Source organism: Lytechinus variegatus, chromosome 11 (genome assembly GCF_018143015.1).
Source record: "Lytechinus variegatus isolate NC3 chromosome 11, Lvar_3.0, whole genome shotgun sequence".
NCBI lineage: Eukaryota > Metazoa > Echinodermata > Echinoidea > Temnopleuroida > Toxopneustidae > Lytechinus > Lytechinus variegatus.
This window is the reverse complement of record NC_054750.1, coordinates 11,663,271-11,679,705: the sequence shown is the minus strand read 5'-3', so window position 1 is coordinate 11,679,705 and position 16,435 is coordinate 11,663,271. Positions and strand designations below refer to the sequence as shown.

General features: G+C 35.5%; 1 protein-coding gene across 2 annotated transcripts in view; it reads left to right on the top strand.

Annotated features, from left to right (window-relative positions):
• Positions 1 to 16,435, top strand: part of LOC121423622 (F-BAR domain only protein 2-like) — a 108,247-nt gene that overhangs the window by 26,910 nt on the left and 64,902 nt on the right. For both annotated transcript variants that reach the window (XM_041619011.1, XM_041619012.1), the window contains exons 3-5: positions 1,574 to 1,648; positions 13,128 to 13,269; positions 16,100 to 16,171. In XM_041619011.1, the coding sequence (XP_041474945.1) occupies positions 1,574 to 1,648; positions 13,128 to 13,269; positions 16,100 to 16,171 (289 nt within the window). The remainder of the gene's footprint in view (positions 1 to 1,573; positions 1,649 to 13,127; positions 13,270 to 16,099; positions 16,172 to 16,435) is intronic.

The window sequence follows — 16,435 nt, the reverse complement described above, 5'->3', positions numbered from 1 at the left end:
GGTGTATACCATTTACCAAAAGAAAGGATCACCAGTCGTTCTTAAAGTCGCTCTTATCTTACAAACAGCTTTATGAAACATCCACCAGTATTGTTTGTGTAAGTTCAGGAGACCATTTCATCAAGATTTTTGTCCGACAAGTTGTCAGATCTGACATCTTTCCTTGATTTTTATTGGCTGAGAGGCAATGTTACTATGGTAACTGTCAGATAAAACAGGACTTGTCGGATAGAACGTCCGACAAGTCCTTTCATGAAATGCTCCCCAGATTTTAGTCATGACGATTTGAAAGCTGTTTATTACCTCTCTGTATAATGTGTACATTTATGATTTGTACTTAGCAATATTAGAATTACCGTAGGAGGAATTCACTTCTAGACTTTGTGAAACATTGACATGATTTTGAACAGGTACATCAACATTTTTCTATTATATCATTTACTGTATGCTGGAAATGTTAGACAGCATGCAAATATTCCACACTTTCCCAGAGAGTACCGGTACTATACGCTGTGACTCTTAAAGGAAACTAATACCCTTTTCATAAACCTATCCTCCAATTAGCCGCCTAAGAGTAATGCGGATAATTCAATAAAAATTGCGTTCATAAACTCCGAAAATAAGCCGCATTATTTTTACGAGCGCCCGTCCTGAAAAAGGCGGATAATCGCCATGACAACTGGACAGGCCCCTCCGATGCGGTTGTGTTGGAAAAGGGTGACCTTGTGACCGCACCATGGCAATTATCCGCATTATTTGGAAATGCGTTCATAAACTCAAAATCTTATCCCGATGCTGCTATTATGCGGATAATAGCAGCATCAGAGTAATGCGGATAACTCTTGTCCTCCTTCAATTTTACGACCAAATTATGCTGCTATTAGCCGCCTAATTCATAGTAATTGGGTTTATGAAAGGGGTATAAAACACAAGGAAAGAATCCATCTAATCAGAAAGAATAAAATGAGAGGAGCAATCTAAAACTTGTTTCATCAAATCGGTTATAGAATATACATGTAAAGCGACTTATTGAAATTTGAAGTCTTGTTGTTCTTTCCATGGGGATCCTCAAATTGGCAAACATGCTTCAAAATGGCTGATTTTGTGGACAACTCTCCATTCACTTTGTACACAATTTCTCAGATTTTCGTCTATATTTTACATATTTCTAACTATCTTCTCCTGACCTTGACATATGTGGTGTGAATTATATTTTCCCATGAAGTATGTTATGCTCAGAAGGAAGAAAGGTGCACTTTGAAAGATATCAATGGGAAAATCAGAAAACTTGTATACAAAACAAATGGAGTGTTATCCACAAAATCTGTAATTCTGAAGCATGGTTGCCAATATGAGAATCCCCATAGAAAGTACATCAAGACTTTTGAAAAGCCCGATTTTGATGACACTTGTTTTAATTTGATCCTCTCATTTTTCTTTTTTCAATAAGATTGCATCTCTACTTGGGATTTGGTTTCCTTTTAAACTGAAATATATCGCCTATACCCTAAAACCTTGACACCGTCAGTTCAATTGATTCAAATCTTATTCTTGTTCTATTTCTCCTATCAAGGTCGCTAATCGAGGATACGTACCACAAGAGTGTCAGCAAATTGGCTAAATCCACCAGTAATTATTCTCAGCTTGGGTAAGTGTGTGCAACGGTTAATTGTGAGCCCTCGTCTCCTGTTTATGATCTTTGCTAAGAGCCTCGTAATTATGCTGCTTCTGCTCCTTTCCCAAATGTATTTGTAAGTCATAAGCTCAGCCCTGACGTGGGTTAATTAAAAAACTGTTGTGGAGTTTTCTACTAATTTAATCATTGTTTCTGTGCAGAGCTAGAAGCCTAGAACATCATTTGTTTTCATTGATGTGTATAATAGTGAATTCCCTTTAAGCACCATGTAGCGAATTATTTCATTATCCCTTCTCTGCCATCGCGTAAACATTCCAATTTTGAAATTTGTAGATTAAGCTGTTAATACCCAAGTAAAATGTGGTTTAACCTTTAGCTGCAGTTATGTAAAGTGCACCCAGTAGTTAATTGCATGTCATCTAGTAAAAACTATAGAGCAGCTCTATGTTGAAGCTTCATAATGATGATGATAATGATGGAGAAAATCATGATGATAATGGTAGAGTGATAATGATATTAGGCATCATAATACTGTACATGTACATGTAGGTACATCATCTTTTACAAGGTGCACTATTAGTACCCAGATTTAGCTTGAGCTGCTACATTCAGTGCTCAATTAGAAGTTAATCCTGCTGGGTACCCATTTAATACCTCTCCTGGGTTTAGTGCAGCACAAATTTGATAAATTTCTTGCTGATGGCTAGAATTCAAACCCTCGACCATCTGTATGTGAACGTCGGACGATGTGGCTACTAAACGTCCAAATGCGCATTCATGTTCGTTTGACTTTTTAAAATTCACTCTTCTGCTGGTTACCAGGGGCCTGTCTTACAAAGACTTGCGATTGATCTGATCAATCATAACTATGGGAAGCCAGCAAAGTCAACATATAAATTGCATGTTTGCTCAAAATTTTTTCTAGATATGATCATTGATATCTTGACAGTTCAGTGTGTTCTCCTTTGGTTACGAAGGACATTTTGCACATTTCCTGTAGAAAAATATTTGACACTTATGGATTTCCATAGAGTTAAGATTGATTGGATCAATCTTAACTCTTTGAAAGACGGGGCCCAGATGTTGCTGCATGTATTCTACATGTACATGTACATTGTACCCTACACTGTTCCTATCATTAGTTATGAAAGAAAATAGGTCAGTTGGGTTGGAGCAATTCTATGACATTGCAAAATGTGGACGAAATCCTAGGCAAATATCAGACAGTGTATTGCTTCAGCAAAAAATTGTGCCCTCCCTGAGGATCATGATACAGCATATCACAATTTCAGACCTTAGTCTAATGCCATTGTAAACTGTTGGTGAAAAATTGATTTGAAATGCACAGTAGAAGAAAAACTTCCTATTTCCATCAATGGACTGTATCGGTGGCGAACGCAGGGAGGGGGGGGGTTTACAGGGGTTCAAAGCCCCCCTTAAATCTTGTAGATACCCACACCCCTCCTAAAATTTATTTGGAGACCTTTTTTTTCTGCTTGTCAAACTATTTTGATGTACGAAGTACGAACTGACCTAAAGTTGGTGGTGAAGAGCTTTTTTTTTTTAGTTGTCATCATTTCATTCATCTTGAACCCCCCCTTTAAAAATTCCTGCGTAAGCCACTGTATCATATAATGATGCAGGTGCATTCTAATATGTCAGTGTATGAAATATCTTTTGCAAGGTGTACTGAAAGCCCCCCCCCCCCGCCCATAAGAAATAACCATAATATAAGGAAACAGGATAAAATCCAAACCAAAATTGTTTGTATGCTATGAGTCATTTCATTATACATTTAAATTATTTCATGAAAATATTTGGAAACATTTGTGTAGCTGGTCTGTCTTGAATAGGTCTTTGTTGACAGTGGCTTAAACCTCATGTAGAGGAATTTTGTATGTTTAAGCATGCTCGGTGCATGGTTTGATGTGAGTCAATATTGTTCCCTATCTGAAGAGTGCAGTAAATATTGAAACCTGTTTCATATCTGAATGCATTTGAATGGCAAATCTGTATCACATAGTTATGAAGCATTCTTCTGTTTCTAAGAAGATGGGAACTTCACCTTTTAAAATGTCACATCCTGTTGTTAATTCTTCTTACCTCTTATGTTTAACAGTAGAGGGCAGTATTTATCGCTTTGCATGGTATACAGGCAAAGGATCCTTCTGATAAGTGATGGATTGAGTCTTAATAAGATCATGCCTTGACCCTTTTATACACAAAAAATATGGATATATTTTTATATCAGTCTTTCATTACTTGCTGTTTAAAATGAAACTTTTTAAAAGCATGAACACATGACTTTCATATGCACTCGCTATGATATTGTTGAAACCGTTTTACAATAAATATATAAGAAAATGCAGGTGCTTTTCTCAACTTTTGAAAATAGCCCATGTGTCTTTCAAAAGCCACAAAATGGCGGTGCAATCAATTTTAAACAAATTCTATGATGATTTCTAACATAAAAATGAAAACTTTCAAAAGCATGAACATGTATACATCATGTAGAATAAAATCAAACTGCTTTGTCCTCCCTTGCTCTTAAAGGACAAGTCCACCCCAACAAAAAGTTGATTTGAATAAAAGTTATGACATTTTAAAGTTTAGCTTAATTTCACAAAACAGTTATATGCACATCTTGGTCAGTAGGCAAATGAGCAGACTGATGACATCATCCACTCACTATTTCTTTTGTATTTCATTATGAAATATTCTAATTTTCTCCTCATTGTCAAGTGAAACAATGATTAGTTCCTCCCTGAACATGTGGAACTACATGTAACATTGTTTAATAATATGATTCAGTCAAGTTGGTCCTTATTGTCAAATCTGTATAATTCAAACAATAAAAACAAAAATAGTGAGTGAGGGACATCCTCCACTGTCTCATAATTTGCTTTTCACTGAGTTGTGCATATCACTATTATGTGAATAATGAGTGGAACTCTTTAATAAATGTCATAAATTTTTATTTTACATCCGATTTTGATGAAATTTTCAGCGTTATGCTAGTTTGATTATTCTCTATTTATTCAAATCAACAGTTTTCGGGGGTGGACTTGACCTTTAACGATACTGTGAGGGCTATGGGGATAATCGATACTAGAGTACTTTGTGAAATTGTTCAATCATAAAGATTATTAACAAGAACAAGGGAATGAATCCAAGGGAAGGGATCCTGGTATGGATTATGTATGAGACATGTTCATAATTGATGTTTTTGATGGATTTCCATTACAAACTACCCAACTGAGGATGAAGATGAACGATGGGGTGCTTATTATGGCATCACGTAGAAAATGAATCAAAATGAGTTTTAATGTAATGTCTTGCCGACTGTATGATGGGTAGCCAAGAATGCTCATTATACATGTAGAGGGTTTAAAGGACCAACTAGAAAGTTATTTTGCACATTGAAACTCAAGGGTACAAAAACTGGAGAGAGACAATTTTGAATAATCTCGATATTAGAATTTTTATAGAAAGATGTATTATTACTAGGGGGAAAAATGGGGCTATGAGCAAATGCACTCCTGAAATGCCCTGTATAATACATTTGTAGAAGCCGTTCTCATTACACTTTCTAAAACTAGTTTACTGGAAACCGATTCAGGAAACCAGTTTGGAAGATCGCTTTGCTGGCGTTCCCATTTGATCACGCGAAAGTGGTTTTCAAAATCATTTCACCTAAAGCGATCTTGTTGCTATGGAAATGCTCTCAGTGGGGTGATACGTTTTGCTCAAAATTTGAAAGCGCAGCAGAGGCATTCTACACCTGTCGTGTGGAGAAGCGCGCTCAAAATGTACGAAGATTGCTTCCGAAAAACGTTTGTGTCCTCACTTTCACTAAAACCAGTTTAGCAAAGCAAAGCAAAGCAATCTTGAGAACTACATCGCAAAGTGGTTTTTTGAACTGGCTTGGAAGATCGATTCCAAGATCGCTTTGACTGTTCTCACTAGTCACTACATGTTCAAAGTTCTAGTTTCCACTAAACTAGTTTTAGGAAGGTAGTGAGAACGGTGTCTTAGAGCCCTTACTACCTTGAAAACTAAAGAGCCCCTGGAATCCCATAAGGTCCAGTGTAAACTGTAATACTATATGTATGCAAGGAGCTTAGCAAAATTGGGCTGGTGATCTTAAAAAGTAACCCTGGATTTTCTTTTTTGTATTTCCCCAGGGCTGCATCATGTAGTAGATACTTATCATAGAAACATTGTTTAATTATTCTAGTACTTTTTTGCATGCAGTGTTGAATAATTACATGTACAGTGTAGGCCTACATATATGCAGGGAAGTGTTATGTAGAAGGAAATGAAACTCGAAAAGTTCCCTTTGTAGCATGCGCGGAGCCGATGTTATTCTCCATAATTGTCTTAATCTCAAAGCTCGTAAAATGATCCCCTCCGGTCGGTCGTAAAGTCCGCTCATGGTCGCGACAGCTGGGGGAAGTACAGGACCCGCGCAGTGCAATATGGGATAGGCTTATTTGCTAAGATGGACGCCGAATATAAACACAGTGACATTGACGATATTCTCGACGAAGAATTGCTGTTGGAGCCCTCCGTTTGGGAAGTCAGCGACTTGGGGTCCACCGTTTGTATGTGACATTCCGTCTACGGAAAATTTAATTCAATGTCGCAGACCAAGCTGTCCAATTGCTTGGTTTCACCGGCAATGTGTCGGACTCGGAGTAGGCTTAACCAAGCCAGGTGTAGATCTAGCCTCATCGTCGACTGACTTGCCGGCCGAGAGTCACGGGGATCAGGTAGTAGGAGAAGAATGTAGAAGAAGGTAGCTGTGCAGCCTGAGCCGCACGCAAAATACAGTAGTTCCCATCGAAACTGAACTTAAAATGAAACTTCCCAAAGCCCACCAAACAGCATTTAATGATTTATAAATAATGGAACATAAACTGAAATAAATAAATCATGGTCATTTCCATGCAATCCTTTACTATTATTCAGCTGCACGAAAGTCGCTTTCCATGCACGCTTGGCGCTCGAATCAAGTCGATCGTCGGCCAAACTGGAGATTTCAACCAACTTTGAAGTACCATAACTTTTAGGCACGCGAGAACACGCCAATGAGACAACTACCATCAGAAAGATTTTTTATTCCTCTTCAATTACATATAACAGAAGATTAGCGGGTCATACAATGAAATCTATATATCATATTATATACAAAAATGTAAACAAATAGATAACAAACCTTGTTACTCCGGTATACGAAGGGTGAATTTGATGAATGAAATATCGGCCGAATCGTTAGAATACACTGGGTGCGAATGTGATAACTGCGCATGTCTCCAGCAATCAACAGGGTAGTGCGCAGCCAAAACGTGTATATAACTTTTCACTCTGAACTCGGCTATTCAGAAATCATGTAAATGATGTCATGTTAGCGGCTCCGAGGTAGTGAGATCAAAAGACGAAGTCGTTTGGCGAGGAGAGCGGAGATTAGAGAGCGAGGCAGGGAAAGCGATAAAAGTAAGCCTTAGTTGCGTAATCATTGCGGCCTGCGGGGGTAATTTGGGGGCTGGTGAGAGACTTATCAGCAGGGTGTCCCCTCTCAATTTCACTTCGGATTTACCTGAAGGGGGTAATAAAATCTTACTTTTCGAGTTTCATTTCCTTCTACATAACACTTCCCTGATATATGTATCAGGACCATGCATTTAATACAGAATAATCATTACCATCAGATTCTGGCGCACATGTACGCAGGTACTTTATGTACTCCCTTGGGGATCATGAACAACATTATAGCTCAAAATGCTACATATATTTCATTGACTTTTGCATCCTATTGGGCTCTGTTTATCACCTGGGTGGAGAAAGGCAAAGTATTTTGACACATTAGATGCCAATGATGTCTATGAAACAACTTTATGGCGTAATTTCCTTCAGCAAGAAATTGATCCACAATGTGCTGCACTCAACCCAGGTGAGGTAAATGGGTACCTGGCAGGAATTTATTCCTTGAAACGCAGCACGCGTAACAGCTGCACTGCTAAAGCCAGGGTACTTATGCTGCATGTACTGTAGAGCGCTTCTGACAAAGTAAGTATTAAGCGCTATATAAGCAAGTATAATTATTATTTACACCTTCTCTCTACTTAGACTGAAGATATTGACTGGCCTTGAGGGGAACATCAAATATATTGCCAGCAAATGAATCATATTGGCCCGAGTCTTTAGACGAGGGCAATATGGGTCATTTAAGGGCAATATATTTGATGTTCCCCGAAAGAAGAGCCAGTCAATATTTTTATTATCATCCAAATCAGATATCTAGAGCAAAAATCATGATAATGGGGATATTTCTTTTAAAAATAGAGTTCTATTGTGTCATGTTAATATCGGTCTAGGCTCTGCACTTAACCATTATGACGTACTTGCAAGCGCTAGGATTCAGCGTTGTCTTTATTATGACGTATATTGTTGGTGGGCGGATCCTAATTATGAAGGGTATCTCTTTATACGCATCCACAAATGCCCGGATGTGAGACCAGGGAAAATACAAAGGTATATTTTGCTTCGTCTCATCATGTTCGTGTTCGTTGGTGATCTCTTGTGTGTGTTGAATCTCTCTTTATTTTCGATATTTTCAACTGAATCTTGGACTTAATTCGCCCCATTGATATATGGATTGTTAGTATCACCTTTGTGAGATTGACTTTTATTAACCATGTAACATTTTCCTTTCATCATTGGAGTGTAAACCAGGAAAAATCATGTGGAAGTAAAACATTCTGATCTGTTGAATTTGATCTACAGTCCCATGTATATGATCTAGTGATGTTCCAGTAAACTTTATCTCTTCTTGTATGTCCTGAAGGTGATCTTCAAGTTCATTGCTCTTTTCCTCATTTGAATATCACCACTTGCGTGTAATAGCCATTGTTATTATTATTTGTGCTGAAGATTAGTTGAGAGTGAAAGCCTAATAGTGTATTCATCCCAACACCTTGTTGAATAGAAAGTACTACGGGCTTTATTCTGAACAATGGCTGGTCCAGCTCCTGCTCCAGGCTCAATGAATACCAGACAAACAGCAGCTGTAACATGCCAAGTGATTAAAGACCTATTACAAAATGAAGAGTTCCTTAAGATTCTTGACTCGGCTGTCAGTAGAGCTGTGGATAAAAAAATGTCAGAGTTAATTGAACGCTTGGACAAACTGCAGAGCTCCATCTACGACCTGCAAATGGAAATGGATTCCAAGAATAGAGAGATTCAGAATCTAACAAAAGTCACCACAACACAAAAATCCCAAATCGAAATGCTTGATCGAAGTGTTAACAGTCTAGAGCAATATTCTCGTAGGTCATGTATCCGAATCCTAGGTAAAAATGAAACACAAGGAGAAAACACAGACAACATTGTTACAGACATCTGTCAGTCAAAGCTAGGAATTCAGATTGATGTAACCAGAGATATTGACAGATCGCACCGTACAGGAAAAGCAAGGCCCCAGTCCTCAGACCATCCGCTGTCTCCGCGTCCAATAATCGTGAAACTTACTTCATATAGGAAAAGGAAAGAAATACTCCAAAAGAGAAGGCTTCTAAAGGGGTCCGGCATCATCATCGTGGAGGATCTTACTGTGAGAAATCAGAAACTGTTGAAAAAAACACGTGAACACAGTAAAGTTGTGCAGTGCTGGTCATCCGATGGTCGCATCATCGCCCTGCTACCAGCCCAAGGAGGGAAGTCCATGACTAAGCTGATTACCTGTGAAGAAGATTTGAATAAACTATAAATTTGAAACAAACAGAACACGAACAGAACAATACAAAAAGAAATGCATGTAATAAACATTTGTCTTCACTTCTTAAATGAATTATTATGTGGGTAATACCACACCGAACATATCTTTTACCCCGGTGAACTCCATGCATGTTTTAATGATATTGCCTTTTTTCACATTCTTATGTACTTTTATGAATATTGATGTTTTTTTATTTATTTTTTTGTTTGTTGTTGTTAAATGTCTACGTGTAATTTTTTTAGAGAATGCCTAAACAATTGCAACCATGACTTAAACATCTTGCATGAATTTCTATCGCTTGATAATTTTGAATTTTCTCCTTGTAAGAAATATTTCACTCCTGATGAGTTTAACACATATATTGAGAGTAGAGCAAAATCTACAAATCCCTTTTCATGTATCCACTTGAATTCAAGAAGTCTACTCAATAATTTTGATAATATAATTTTATTTTTAAACAGTGTGAAACTTAAACCTACAGTAATTTGTGTCACGGAAACCTGGTTCCGGGAGCACACTATACACCCTTTGTGTAATATAGATGGATATAGTTTTGAAGGTGTTAGCCGTTTATCAAGAAGAGGGGGAGGAGTTGGAATTTTTGTAAATAATAGTGTGCAATACATAAGACGCTCCGACTTAGAACACAATGATAGTTGTATCGAAAGTGTATTTGTGGAAATCGTCAATAATAATTCTGGTATTATTGTTGGTTCAATCTATAGGCCCCCAGATCAGTCAATTGATGATTTTTTTGAGAGATGCTCAAATGTTTTAAGTATTGTAAATAATGAAAATAAAATAGTTTATTTATTAGGCGATTACAATATCAATTTATTAAATGTGGGTAAAGTGCAATATGTTGATAATTTCATTAATTTATTATTGTCACATCATATGTATCCATTGATTGACCATCCTACCAGAATCACGGATGACACAATCTCTTTACTTGATAATATAATCACCAATGATATACATGCAGACAAAGTTGAATCGGGAATACTAATAACTGACATCAGTGATCATTTACCTGTATACTCTATTAGCTGGAACGACATCAACACACAGCAAAATTTGGATAAACCGCTTCGAATAATCAATGACAATAGTATTAAGTGTTTTTTAAGATCTCTTCTAATGGTCAATTGGTCTTCCCACAATAATAATCCAAATGCAAATTACGTGCAATTTTTAGGTAAGTTTTTAAATGTATATAATTCATGTTTCCCCTTGGAATATTTGAAGAAAAGACCTAAAAAGAATAAACCATGGATTAATTTTGATATTCGAAAGTTGTCAAAGAAAAAATGTCGTTTATATCGACTTTATCTAAAAAATCCATCACCATATCGAAAAGAAGTGTACAGAAAATGTAGAAATAAAGTCAGTAATATGATTAAAGAAGCTAAAAAACATTATTTCTTGGAAAGTTTTGCAAATTCCAAAGGAAATATGAAAAAAACGTGGAATACTGTTAATTGTGCAATGGGTCGTGCAAATAAAAAGTGCAATATTGATTTTTTGAAATGTAATAATCAAGTATTATATGATACCTCTGATATTTGTAATGTATTCAATGAATATTTTATCAATATTGTAACTGAAATGAATTTTCCCGTTGATCAGGGTAATAATTTAAATTTGAATTTTTGTAGATATTTGGATAGAAATCCAAGGACTTGTTTTTTCAAACCAATCACTTGTACTGAGATAATTGATATTGTGTCAAACATAAAAAGTGATTGCAGTCCTGGGTATGATGATATAAGTATCAAGGTTATAAAAAAATCAATACATATTTTATGTCAACCCCTTTGTGCAATATTCAATCAATGTTTAGATCTCGGTATATTTCCCGATGAATTAAAGATTGCTCGTGTTGTTCCTGTATATAAAAATGGTCCAAGTGAAAACGTTTCAAATTACAGACCCATATCAGTCTTGCCAATTTTTTCTAAGATTTTAGAAAAGTGTATATATAATAGATTATTTGATTTTATTAACACGTGCAATATATTATCTCTCCATCAATACGGTTTTCGTGCTGGTCATTCAACATCTTCGGCTCTTATTGATTTTGTCCATACTGTTACCAACGCACTTGATGATAAGAAATATTTGATAGCAATGTTTTTAGATTTGAAAAAGGCTTTCGATACAGTTGACCACGCTATTTTATTGAAAAAACTCGAATTGTATGGCATAAGAGGTACTGTACTTAAATTATTTAAAAGTTATCTATCTAACAGAAAACAATATGTTGAAATATCCAAATGCAAATCACAGCTTCAGATTATCTCATGTGGGGTTCCTCAAGGTTCTATTTTAGGACCGCTGTTGTTTCTCCTCTTCATTAATGATCTTAGTAAAGTATCCAATTTGTTACATTGTATTATGTTTGCTGACGACACTAGTCTGTTTTTATCTCACACAAACTATCATGTTTTACACAATTTATTCAATTTTGAACTTGAATTAATATCTGAGTGGTTTTATGCAAACAGAATGATAATTAATCTTGCCAAAACATATTATATGATATTTAGTAATTTATGTTTACCAGATAGTCTTTCAATTAGAATGTGCAATACAGATATTAAGTGTGTATCGTCAGTAAAATTTTTAGGAATAACAATAGATAATAAATTTACATGGAAAAATCATATTGATAATCTGTGCAATAAGCTTGCCAAAAATATAGGGATTATGTATAGATTAAGATCATTTCCCAAGGAGATATTAAAACTGATGTATTATGCTATTATATATCCATACCTCAATTATGGTATTCTAGCCTGGGGAAGTGCAAGTAGCATTCACATTAATAGATTATATATTTTACAAAAACGTGCAATAAGAATTATGTCTCATGCTCCTTATCTTGCCCATACGAATCCTCTATTTGTCGAATTGAATGTATTAAAATTTTGTGATATTCATGCATTTCAAATTCTTATATTTATGTATTTATGTAACAATAACCTCTTGCCAGATTATATCAAAACATTTTTTAAGTTCAATAGCGATTTCCATGGATACAACACAAGAAATGCAAAGGATTTTCATCTACCTAAGCCAAGACTCTCATCTTTTAAAAACTCAATTTTATTTCAAGGACCACAACTATGGAATTCTGTTTCTGTAGATATCAGGCAATCAGTTTCATTAAATGTTTTTAAGTCAAAATCAAGGCAAATTATTTTAAATAGTTATTCATAAAGTTTGTTTGTATAAATTTAATTTAGGCATATTAGGCAACCCCCCCTTTTTATGTTGTAGTTTAGTGATTTTTTTTTCTTTGTTATTAAAGTCTTTGTATGATTATTATGTTATAGGGTCAGCTAATCACAAGGCTCGTTCCTTTCTTGCTGTCCCTCTCATCATCAATCCAATGTTTATTTCTATTTGTTGTTGTTTTTCTATTTTGTTAATACGATGCTTTGTATATGTTGTGTTTTTGTATGGATTTTTATGAGAAAATAAATTGAAATTGAAATTGAAATTGAAATTGAATTGCATGCAAAGTAAATACGCGCATTGAGACCGAGAAAAATACAAACAATATTCCTACCCTTCCCGATATTAAAAAAATGTAGGGCAATACGGTTTTGTAAATGACCAGCTTAGATGTCTGATACGGGTGATATTGTGATATACTTGTATATATATTTTTGTATCGATTTATTTAATGTTTCTTTGACTTTGCAGGACATTTGCTCCTTTCTGGACAGTGGTCAAGGCTGCTACGGACAAACTTGCTGCTTCACATCAGAAACTAGTCCAGAAACTTCAAGATATTGTCAAAGACATCCATAAATATGGGGATGAACAGCACAAGAAACACAAGACTGTAAGTAGGATTAAACACTGGAAGAACCGTGGTGTTAAAATTGATACCGTTTTGGTGTCACTAGAGGACCATAACTTGAAGTGTTAAAATTCAACCATAGGGATCAGTTACAGATTGAGCATAATACCAAATTGAGTGTTATTAAAACTAAAGGTGTTGTAATATCACCTGTATGTGTTGAACTATTAAAACACACACAAAATTAACACTGGAGTAATACAACTGGGGGGTGTTTCACAAAGATTTAAGTATGACTTAGGTCGCACTTAAATGTCGACGCGTACAAGATATGCAACGCGCAATCTTATTGATCAATACGCAGTAGTGCGCGTCCTCTTGGCATGATCTGACCAATGCTGTCATGCCTTTTATACTGCGCGCAACTAGGCATTTAAGTGCGACTCTAAGTCATACTTGAATCTTTGAGAAACACCTCCCAGGTGTGGTCCTTAAAGTATACCAATCAACGCCACATTTTTTTGAGGTGGGGGGGGGCAGGGAAATCTAAATCGGGAATAAAGTTGCCTTTTATGGTCTGTATTCTAAAGTTCAGTTTGATACAAGCCAATGGTCTATCTATAAAAGTGTATGCTAAAATTTTTCGGAAGCTGGATATGTCAATAGTTTTTATTGTGTGTTTCCTACATGTATATTTAGCTTGTTGCTTTTATGGTAGAGAAAAATTTATTTATGATTTCCAGACAGTAATACAGATTTTGAACACCAAGTGTGCTCTTGAACTGATCCTAAACCATCAAAGATCTCTGTCACATTTGGCTATTTATCATTAAATCACAACCAGAATTCAGGTCAATCAGTCTATAATTGAACGAGTAATAAACATTTGTATTAAAATGGGATGAAAAGAAAAATAAAGTTACATGTACATGTAGTATCGCACCAGTATTTATTGATTGGCCGGAAGATTCCATTTAAAATGCAGAAACCTGATTTACTTGATTAGCTTTTCATTTCTTCTTGAAAATTTATAGGTGAACTTGACCTTTTTGAACCTACATGTATGTTCAATGTCCTGTGTAAAATGCATTACCTCTACATACATGTATACATGTACATGTACCTGGATGTGATGTACACCTCCATGTACCTCAGACCATGTCGTTGGATGCGCATTGTATGCAAAGTTAAATTGAATAATGGATTTGACATTTGCACATGACATGAAAATGCATTTGTAGGAGATGAATTCCTAGTCAATTTTTTTTTTAGTCGTTGATACATTTATACCAAATAACCCCTTTCCCCCATGAAAAAGGTGGGTAATTTGGGGATTTGGTGGATATTGAAAAGTGCATTTTCTTTATTTGATATTTATAAATGTAGCTACATGTACCGTAAATGTTGAATGAACAAGTCATTATAATTTTATCATGGACATGGATGATTAGTAGCCAAATTATAATTGAGACCCATTTTTTGTGTTCTGCACGAAACATGTCGTTACCATTTGACTGAATGGTGTTTCCCTTGTAAATTACACAATAGAAGATGATCCTTTTCTTCTCATTGATTTGCCTTTTTCTGCTGAAAAATCAAATGCAGGCAGTGATAGTTAATACCAATTTATTATTATGGCAGGCTTCCATTCACTATTCCCTTTTCTCAATAGATATAGGATTTATAGTACTCTTAAATGTTAAGGGCTATGTAGAGGATCGTATTTCAGGATATGTGAATTGGTTTTCTGTGTACTGGATAGATGGTCATAATAATAATTTTGTATCTACCCAGGGGGCCGTTTCATAAAGCTGTTCGTAAGTTAAGAGCGACTTTAAGAACGACTTGTGAACCTTTCTTACGCACTAAACCATCGTCAATGGTGTATACCATACCGAAAGAAAGGATCACCAGTCGTTCTTAAAGTCGCTCTTATCTTACGAACAGCTTTATGAAACACCCACCGGGGTAGCATTTTTTTCTGTGATTTCCCTTTTCATACAAGTTGTATACAAAGTACATCTGGATTGTGTGTTCATTTTATTGCATTTCAAGGTAAATTGGAAAGAGGAAATGGTGATGGTGGTTCCCACAGCTGGCAAAGCCATTACGGGCATTGATCAACTTAATAATGAAAATTATTTAGATATGTTTAGAATACTTCCCAAATATTTATATTGTAGTAGGGGGCGGATCCAACATTCACCAGAATAATATGACAATGAACCCATGAAATGACTCTCTAGTTTATTCAGAATAGAGCAGTGGGATGTGTTTATAATACTTTGCAAATATTGATACAAAAACCAAAGGAAAACGGAAGGTGTTATATTAGTACACTATAACTGGTAGGATCATTATAGTTGTCCTTCATGTTGGTGCATGACAAGTTGGAAACAAAGTAAGTTTTGTCCAATGAAAAGGCAGCACGTCTGTAGACGAGGTTAAACTCAATGTTAAATTAAGCTCATCTGAATCTGAATTAGTTACATGTATATTATTATTTTTTTTAAAATGATTTTGAGTTGAATCAACCAGTTTTGGGATTTCATCTTAAACATGCAGTACATCATTTTATAGAAAGAGCCTGTTTTCTTGCATCCACATAATGTACAAAGCAGCCTATTGATCAGTGATTACAATTTCAATTAAAAAATCCCTCAAATCTAACAATTGAGCCTGTATAACATTTTGTCATTGATATAAGAAGTGGAGAGAATTTTCCAGTAAATATGTACAGGTACATGTATGACCACGGATAGTTTGATGTTTACTCAAAAAGATCTTATTGGCTTATCAACTGATATGAATCTGTGTTTATTTTCCAAAATCAATTTTATATATTTTTATTGAATTCCTGCTTGAAATACAGGTCAAGATTGAAGTCCAAAGCACAGCGGATGTGGTCAACAACATTCAAAGGACGACAGATCTTGTTGCCTCGGTAAATGAATACCCCCTACAAATTAACTACATGAAAATTGAACAAAAAATAGAAAACAATTTGTATGTAATCTCATCCATATGTTACAAAGGTCTAACTTGATGTTGTGAGTTGAGGTTTTAGTAATTTTGCATTTTAGGCATCAGTAATTTAAAAAGGGAAAGATTATATCTGTTTTTTATTTCATTTCATGAGTGCTAGAATTTCTAATTAAAACAAGGAGGACGATCCATAAATGTTACATATTGTCTGTATTCTGGAACC